The 9,448-nt window shown below is 38.6% G+C and overlaps 1 protein-coding gene across 3 annotated transcripts; it reads right to left on the bottom strand.

Moving 5' to 3' along the window:
• Positions 1–1,340: 1,340 nt before the first annotated feature.
• LOC6567840 (glutamate receptor ionotropic, kainate 2) lies at positions 1,341–9,061 on the bottom strand. Of its 3 annotated transcripts, none has more exons than XM_032740142.1 (14): positions 8,947–9,061; positions 8,747–8,891; positions 8,140–8,303; positions 7,278–7,884; positions 6,413–6,570; positions 6,099–6,320; positions 5,813–6,019; positions 4,912–4,996; positions 4,556–4,832; positions 4,291–4,492; positions 3,138–3,360; positions 2,940–3,055; positions 2,309–2,455; positions 1,341–1,636 (listed from the first exon to the last, which is right to left on the bottom strand). In XM_032740142.1, exons 2-14 carry the CDS (start codon positions 8,850–8,852, stop codon positions 1,421–1,423), a joined length of 2,730 nt encoding a protein of 909 aa, XP_032596033.1. In that variant the 5' UTR covers positions 8,853–8,891; positions 8,947–9,061; the 3' UTR covers positions 1,341–1,420. The 3 variants fall into 3 exon arrangements, with proteins under 3 accessions (XP_032596033.1, XP_032596032.1, XP_032596034.1); XM_032740141.2 differs by having other exon boundaries at positions 8,747–8,881; positions 8,947–8,964; XM_032740143.1 differs by lacking the exon at positions 2,309–2,455 and having other exon boundaries at positions 8,947–9,012.
• Positions 9,062–9,448: the final 387 nt, after the last annotated feature.

Here is a 9,448-nt window from a genome sequence, read left to right as displayed (position 1 = left end):
GTGTATTCGATATCAAATCAAAAACTCACACAAATCAAAATAAATTCAACAAGTACAACTAACACTTTACACCTAATATCTAATATCTATTAAAACGAATAATCCAATTAGATAATTTTGTAATAATCAGCAGTAGATCCCAAAAGATTGTTCGAGTCTCGGCAATTTGTCACTGATTAATTTGTAGATCCTTAATACTATCTGAGCTAGATTAAAATATTCAATTCTGTAAACTCTGTAAGCAATGAATATTCAGTTGTATGCAATGTTTTAATTACTTATGCATATTAAAATGCAATTGACACCATTCACACATGTAAACCACAAGTTGAAACCGCAAACTTAAATATGTAATTAACTTCAAACCCTAAACAACAATAATAAATCGAGTGCTGCAAACGCATTCAAAGATTTATATTGAAATGAGTGCGCTGATGGCTTAAAATATGTATATTGTTGCAATATTAAATGCAATAAATATTGTAGAACTATTATTTAGACTCATCAGTTTTGTTGTTGTGCCAAGTTATCGTAGTTAATTCAAGTTGGCGAATCAATAAAATGAATTTAATATTGAAGATTAAACAAGAAATCTTTCACAACTATGGAAAATCGCTAAACAATGTTTGAAGTAAATTACCATAAACGGAAAAAACAAACAAATTAATCAAAATGTATGAAAATTCCTAGCAATATATGTACGCCTCCTTAGTCCTTTTTGCATGGGTGTGAATGTGGGTGTGAGTGAGTGTGTGTGTGTGTGTGTTCGAGTGTATTTACATATATATATATATATGTATATTAGCTAGTGTATACTTACTCCAGTGGATATTTAAACCTGTATTATACAATTTACATATACATATTTATATACACATCAGAAGCTTACATACATAACAAATACATACAAACATAAACATAAACCAAAAAACAAGGGGTATTATATACTAACATAGACCTAACATACTTAAACATATACAAAAATATATACGAAAACTTCGTACAATTTTACCTTTTCAATATCTAAGTGTCTACCAGAAATGGAAAGTAGATATACAACCAATGATATTGTGAATGTTATTACATATGAGTCAATATACTTACTCGTATATGCAATATTACAAAAACCTATTAAATATATTGGTATTCAAAAGGATACAAAATGTTTTGCTGTTGTCTTCTTTTTCATATTATTATTTGTATTTCAGCTAATACGAGTGCTTTTCGATGCAAGACCTTAAATCTTGTGTGAAAGCTTAACATACTAAAGCTTCGACAACAAGCTTCTTGTTACAAAAGCTATGTTGGTGAGCTTTTGGATCGGAAAAAAATGTGCTGGGTTTTGTAAAAAGCTCAACAGAAACTTTATTCGAATAGAATGGCAACTTCGAAGAGAGTATGTACTAAAATTCGATGTCGCCTATTTTTTGGCACGCTTGTCTTTAACGGCCTCCACATCGGCCATGGATGGATCCTCTGGTAAATCGTCCACAGACAGCGATGAGCCCTTCGACTTGGATCTGCTGCTCGATCCTGAACTGCTGCCGGAAGTTTTTGGATATTTTACGGCCTTAGTGTTGCCCGAGCATTGGATAATAAAACGCAGTTCGTCTAGCAGCTCTTCCTTCAAGCTAACCTGTTTGTATATAAGACAACACATTAGCTTTCAGTTATCCCTGGATGAAAAAGCATGCATAAAGCATAAATATGTAACAGTTATTAGCCATTCAAAGCAATTGGTTCTAAATTTGAAATGTGTAAAAAATATATATAATAAAATATAATAATATATATATATATATATATATATAAGAGTACGTAACTTGGATTTGCGTTAGAAAATTGTGAAGAAAAAGGTATATAAGGTTTTAGTAAATTCAAATAATTTCTAAATGAAAAGAATGTTACTTTTTAATTCATCAACAAAGTTTAAATTTAATGAAATTTACGTTCAAGTTTAAAAATTAGAGAAGCGGACTCTCAAAACGAGTATACGTAGATATTTTGAGGGGGTTAATATTCAAAAGTACATAATTAAGTATGTAAATTGAGTTAGAAAATAACAAAATTAGTTTGACTGTATTTCACGTATTTCAAGTGGCTTCATAAGTCGTTGTTGGAGTAGCTGTTGCAACATATTTAATCGTTATTTATGCTACAATCAGCCTTTCGCATGCCCAGTTTTAGTGACGATACAATAAGCTACCCATCGAACGCATCGGAGGAGCTTGTCTAGCTGTTAACACACATAGTCTATGGATACAAAGTATTTTTAGAGCCCCAATTGCTCCACCCACCAACCGCTAACCTTGTTCTCTCGCGCGGTCCAACAGACGCTGAGCACGCAGTTAATCAGGCCGTAAAAACTGCCGAAGCAGCTGCCCACAAACAGGACTAGATAGACGCCACCTAAATTGGCAAAGCCCAGCGAGGACGCATCCGAATCGGCTACCTCCTGTACTCATTGGTGTCGAAGGAAATAGTAATGAGCATAACGAGGTGTTGCTTTCTTTGAGTGTAGGTGTGCGTGTGTGTGTGTGTGTGTGTATGTGTTTAGGGATACAGGCCAACTACAGTCAAATATACATTGTTAAGCGAGCATATGGGTCGCTAAATAAAAAATAAAGATAACTCGAAAGAAAAAGCAATTGGGTTGTTGTGTACCTTGTTTTCAGTGCAGCGCTCCTTGACGCCCAGCAGCATCTCGAGCATGGACACAAATACGCCAAAGACGGCGCCCACAACCATCACCAAAAAAACGCCACCCAGATTGCTTATCTCGAGGGCCACAGCACCCGCATCACCGCCTGCATCCTGCGCACACACACATACACACAGACACAAACACAGACACATTCACAGACACATTCACAGTCACATTTACATTCACATATCCGTGGGGAGAGGCAAATTTCCTTTTCGGATATATGAGCACTTACCGAGCAGGCGCCGCCTCCACGCTTCTCCTTCCACCATTTGGTCTTCATTTTGGTCAGCACACCCTGCTCCTGCAGCTCCAGTATTGCCTGGCTCAAGACATTCCGATATGGCCAATCTAGAAAATAAAATAAAAAATAAAAGTAGCATTCACATTTAACAATCAATACAATCAAAATGAAATTGTCACAATTTCTTACTCTTTCGCATGGCTATGCCGTATCCCTTCTCATCCAGGAGAGCACCCACTTGAGTCAGTGTGCAACGTCTTTCGGTAATATACTCAATTGTCGTGGACTCCATGAGGAATGCGTAATTGGTGTTCTCAACGCGATCGACGCCTTCTTGATTCGAGTCCGTCATATATTGGGGATTATCCTTCATGAACTCGTACATCTTCTGGTAAGTCGGATATTTGGCGTCCTTAAAGCACAAAACGGTATCATCATTTCTAATCATTCTTTTGTGTTTCGAAATAATTTGTTTGCTTTACGAGAAATACTTTTTAAAAGTGGTAACTCTTGTGTCTAATCAAAATTACAAAATTTATTACACTTATTTACTCTTTTCAAAATTATTTTTCATTTTTAGAAAACGTATTAGATAATCATTATCAAGATCAATTCGGCGTCGCACCAGGTTGCTGGAAAACATCGTTTCGGGGTGGCACAACTTTCACTCTGTTCATAAAGGAACTGAATGGAACTCTGGGTAAGGCTACCTAAACTACTTCTGATGCCCTACTAAAAGCTTCGAAATGCACGAAGTTGGCTCAACAGTTAGCTTAACAGTCCATGTTACCTGATGCTGATTCATCTAATGCGGGTTTTGGGTCACCTACTCTGTCATATTTAATGGCCTCACATCAGTTAACCAGTCCGATGCCAATTTAAAGAATGATGGCACGAAATGGGTTGATAATCATGCTTAAATCGTGAATGAATTCAAAGACACTGGGAGCTTGCACCGATTACATCAGAAGCCAATTCGGATAATTTGGGATTGTATATGACTCGCTTATGGTCAACATGGTACCCGCTATCCTACACTGTCACAGACGCCCTTTCTCCTAACTGAACCCAAGTGGCGACGATTCAGATCCTTACAGTTGCCGCAAAGAGGAAGAGTTTATTCGAGCAGATCACCACTGTGCAGCAGGAAATCAAGCTGAAGCGCCAAACCACCACTAAATAAAAAAAATAAAATAAAGTAATAATATCCCCCAGAACTTGAAGATTGTATTTGTATTGCAAATTCAGAACAATTCTTGTTATTCCTGTTACCTCAAAGTTGTAAGAAATATACGGATCTGCCATATTCATAAATATTTCGTGATTGTAGCAAGTGACTCACCTTGAAGAAGGTAAAGGTGCTGCCACCATTTTTAGCACCATAATTGACGCCGCCCTTATTCTCGGACAAGTCCTCGGCATCCTCGATGGGTGTTACGAGAGACTCGACTGTGAGAAAGGCAGCAAGATTGGCCGTATACGAGGATACTAAAATGAGCGTAAAAAACCACCAGGATGAGGCCACAGCGCGCGTTGAAAAGGCTCTGAAAAATAAGTAAAAAGTTTGTCACAGCAATGTCAAATAAAAACGTTTAGAAGCGACACACTTGGGAGCCAGCTCGGAGCCCTGCTGCAGGAGGGCGCCAATCGAGAACCAAAGGCAGTTGGCAAAGCTAAATTGATTCTCCAATTCGGTGGGCTCCTCGATGCACGGATACGGATTGTCCCATTCCGCTGGAGAGAGACGCCCCAGTATAAACATGCTGATTGACACACCCATATAAGCTAAGCCCAGCCAGAGCCAGACCTCGCCAGAGAACGGCGACATGAACGAGAACAGTTTTGGCGGCTCCTTCATTGGTTTGCGAAACAAAATCGCTATGCCTGCGAATGTTGAAAGTTGATAATGGATGACGAGATTACGCGAAAGAATATGTAGAATGCACATGTTGAGTGTACTCACCCAGATTCATAAATGGAATGGTGAAATCGACGCCACTCTCACGCTCCGATGTCATGGTCAAATCGGTAATGCCCATGTCAGCACGCTAATTAATAATTGGTATGCATATTGCATTATTGCAATTACCATTCCTCGCTCTCAATATTGTATTATTTGTTTATTCAAATGCAAATTGCAATGCATAGGCAAATATTGCGCATACGCACTGGCCAGATTTATAAATTATTCATATTTTAATTTTCCCTTTTTTATGGATTATGGGTAGTTGGCTGAATGAATATATTACGTTATGCTATACGGCTTGTGCATATAATCAATCATGGCTTTGACAACTATTAAGATAAATGATTCAGATTCAATTTAATTTTATATTCTCAAATTGAATTTTCGACGTTTTTTCCAATTACTGTAAAATGAATGAACAGGCAGTCAAGCGTTTGGTCGACAGCTAACCAGAATTGACATAGCCTTGAACTCACACACACACACACATGCAGTCACACCCACACTCACACACACACACACACATATATATATGTATATATATATACACAGTAATTCAATCCGCCGTCTCGTTTCTAATTTGGTTATATGATCTAGAATGGATTTTGATTGATTTTGACACATTTTTCAGAGACTTCATTTAAATATTATTATATACTAGATATTTTTCGCAAGTGTAGATAGCAACAGTAACGATGAGAGTTCCAATGACACAGCAGTGGTTTTTATTAGTGGGTGGTGGCAGATATGGTTGTGGCACAATTATGTTAACGATGATGTTCACTGATGTCCGTTGCTAATGCACAGGGGACTTAACGGGAAGCTCATTGATATAAATGACCGTTGGGCGGAATCGATTGGATTTATGGTCATATTCCCCAGATTGTCAGGCACTTACATTGTCTATTATTTCGCGTAGCATGCCGTTCCATTCACCAGTTTTGGGATCAAGTCCACCATATTTATTGTCCGGCTGCAGATAAAAGGTGTAACTGAATCCCAATTTCTTGGCCAGCTCATCAATCAACTCAATGCCAAATCCCTCGAACTGAGCGTTGCCTTCCAGCTTCTCAGACGTCTCCTTTAACATGCCATACGGTTCGCTCTGTATCCACAGAGAAATTAACATGCATGAATTGATAAATAAAAATGAAGAAGTATCAACTATTTTTGTAGATATTTACAATGGCCGTGACAACCACAAAGCTCTTATTCATCAGCGAGCGCATATCGGGTTCGATGGTGTGCGGCGCAGCTGGACGATTCATTTCGAAGCCGCCGTCGGTGCTCCACTGGCCAATTTGCTGCATACCCGAGACGCCCAGCTCGATGACCTCCAGCTGGAAATCCGTGCGCAGTCCCTCATAGTCAAACTGAATGGGGCCCGTGAGTCCGTTGAGCGTCAGCTGTACATAATATGCATATATTTATGCATGTACATACATATATATTTATGTTTTATGAACCGTATTCTTGCCATATTTTTCGCATCACTCACCGACTTCATGTAGTTGACGAGCGTGTATCCTTTATCCCACGAGCTATCGTCCCCGCAGCTCAGGGGCATGGGCCGAAAGTTAACATGTTTGTATGTCTCGGCCAGCAGCTGTATGCCATCATAGATTAGGGCCATGCTGTTGGTCAGAGGACACGACACTGCAATTGAGGACACGGTGGGGAGCGGTGTAAAGGCCATAAGGGATAACGTAAATGAATGCTTTAGTGGCCAAATTAGCATTTATCATTTTTCCTGAGGATTCAATTATTTATATGTATGTGCTTATGTGGATGGTTGCGGCACTCTGCAAAAAATATGAGCTAATACATCTGAGTCTCTAGAAAAAATATATTGCTTTCATCTTGAAACTATTTCGAATAAAATATAAATAATCTCTAGGATTTCTACTTTCTACAAATTTAAGCATTTCTGAAACGTGAAAGTGAATTAATTATTCTTGTCAGTGATAATTTGGGATTTATTAGTTTAAAAACAATTGATTGGGTTCATTTTGAAACTATAATAACTAATAATATATCTAAATATGTAGAAGTTTTACTTTCTAGCAATAAAAGAATTTGGTACTGATATTTAGGGACTTATTATTTTTAAAAAATACTTGATTTCGTCAACTTTCAATAAAATATCTGAATTTTGAAAAAAATTGTGGGAATGCCTATTAGGAACGTTTTCCATAAAAATGTAGTTTTTTAAGTTATAAGAATCTTATGGCTATATTTTAAATTCAAAGTCATATTATATTTAATTTTTTTCAGTGTGGCTTTGCATAAGTTGCCCAGCAAGGGACAGACACAATTTACGCGAAATTGAAATGGGCAATAAAACGAAGATTATGCTGATTTACCGTTCTGAAAGGGCTCCTCGCTCTCGTACAATGCCTTGGCCACCTCCTGGATCTGCTCCTGCTCCGGCGAAACGACACGCAGGCCTGTTATGTTGGCGTCCGCATGCTGGTAGGCCTCCAGGTCCATGGTGTGCCAGTCAAGATTCCCAATGATGTAGCGATAGTCGCTGGTTAGCAGACCCACCTGCTGCACCTGCTTAAATAACTCGGGCAGCGTCTCCGTTGAGCCGACCACGACAAATGAATTATCTTCTGCGTTGCGTATACGTCGCAGGACATTGCGATAATTGCCGTTGAGGTCAAGGTCATAGCGTCGCAGGGTTATCGGCGGTCCAGCCGTTCCATACATCTGCAGCAGCTCATTGACTGTCACCAGATATTCACCCGATTCGTAAATAATGGTGAAACTCTCCCAGCCCAGCGCCGTCACCAGATCCTTGAGCGCCACACCCAATTGCACAGGATGCGGATGCAGATTTATTGTCGGCAATTGTGCACTAAAGTCCCAGCGTGTGTCCATAAAGGGCAGCTCCTTGGCATCGCAAATGCTCATTGCGTGACGAGCCGGAAGATTTGTGCTCGGTCCAAATACAGCCACCAGATTTTGCTATAAAAAAAAATTAAAACTATTATGAATTATTGCGTTGTGCAACACTGCAGAAGCGCAAAGAATATTCAAATTAAACATTATATTGTTTAGGGATCTCTGAATTTGATGAGATTTTCTTGAAATTTTGTAAGTGTTGAATTTCTGCTATAAAAAAATCAGAATAAGTTGGCAATTTTCATGCAGATTTTAGTTGTAGGCCAACTCCTTACATTCTAAAGCATGTGTAGGATATATGTAAATGTCCAGACCTACCCGTAGCATCTTACAGAGCTTTTTGGACGCCTCGAAGGCATTGTTTGGCTCAATGGCTACGGCCACGCCATGCAGTTTGAGTTCCTCGTTCTCCTCATTCGCCTTGGCAATGGCCAAGTGGAAGATTTTCTCGAGATCAGGATTAGTGTTTTCATAGATAAGGCCTGAGATAAACAAGAAAATCAGCAAAAAAAAAAAACAAGAGGCATATGTACACACACACACACACACACACACACACATCGACGAGGTACAAATAAAAGCTATTCATAGTTTTTACGGTCTGTTTTCTGTTTTGCTATGCAAATTCTGTTTACGAATTCTGCTTGCCGCATGGCTAAGAAAAAGAAAAAAAAATGCGGCCAATTCGCCGCATTCACAGACAGAATGCCCACTGATGATGCTTGTTGTGCCATATGTTTCGTTTGGGGCATAAAAATACAAACACACATGAGCACACACACACACATAGTGCCACTCAACCGAGAATACATTGAAGCATCCAAATACCAGCAATATTTGCATGGCGCTATATACAATTTTCCATTGCATAACAGTATTTTATTTTTTTTTGCGTGGAACAATATGTTCGCGTTGTTAAACTCACCCACATTGGTTCGCTCGGCTCGACAGATGTCCACCAGATTTGTGAATGCCCACAAAAAAAGCAACGAAATTACCCAAATGGGCCACACCCCTCTGTCCATCATCATCTCCGGAGAATTTGTGTGGCATGCGATCTCTGATTTTGACTGCAGCGTTAAATGCAATTGCAAATAAATTCTTTAATTGCCTTAGAGCACTTACCCAACAATTGCTATTGAATTGGCAAATTTCTTTTTATTTTGCGTAATTTTTATGGTTGTACTAAATTAATTTTATAGTTTTATGTTGGCGTTTCGACTGTGTCTGCAATGACTGTGAATACGTGCGGCGATTATCAAATCGTACCACGTATAAGAAGAAGCATTAAGGCAAATTCGAATTGCAGCCACTTGCAAATTCGCCGCAAAGACTTTGAGGTAAACTGCAATGATTTGAAATATTTCGATTAGTTCAGTTTCAGATTAACTTATTGGAATTTATATGTTCAATACTTTCAGAGGTTTATTAAATTGTATTTTTATAGCCAAAACCTATTCAAATTGGGTACAAAAGGGTAAAAAAAAAATATTTCATAGGCGGAAGGAAGCATGTCTGATCCCATCTCAAAACTGAGTCGATCTAACCCTGTTTGTTTGTGTATATCTATGCAAATTATGTTTACGACTTAGGATAAGTAAAGACTTGGTCTCACGGGGTCTTCTAG

This window comes from Drosophila grimshawi, unplaced genomic scaffold (assembly GCF_018153295.1).
Source record: "Drosophila grimshawi isolate 15287-2541.00 unplaced genomic scaffold, ASM1815329v1 contig_311, whole genome shotgun sequence".
Classification (NCBI taxonomy): Eukaryota; Metazoa; Arthropoda; class Insecta; order Diptera; family Drosophilidae; genus Drosophila; species Drosophila grimshawi.
Note: the sequence above shows the minus strand (reverse complement) of the source record. Positions and strands in the feature narration are given on the sequence as shown.

What these genes read in the sequence shown, in the direction of transcription:
- LOC6567840 (XM_032740142.1), bottom strand. Translation starts at nt 8,852, where the DNA reads ATGATGATGGACAGAGGGGTGTGGCCCATTTGGGTAATTTCGTTGCTT. An exon ending in AGCTCTGTAAGATGCTACGG is followed by an intron (nt 7,885 to 8,139) that starts GTAGGTCTGGAC and finishes TTTTTTTTATAG; the next exon opens with CAAAATCTGGTGGCTGTATT. An exon ending in TACGCGAAATAATAGACAAT is followed by an intron (nt 4,997 to 5,812) that starts GTAAGTGCCTGA and finishes ATTATTAATTAG; the next exon opens with CGTGCTGACATGGGCATTAC.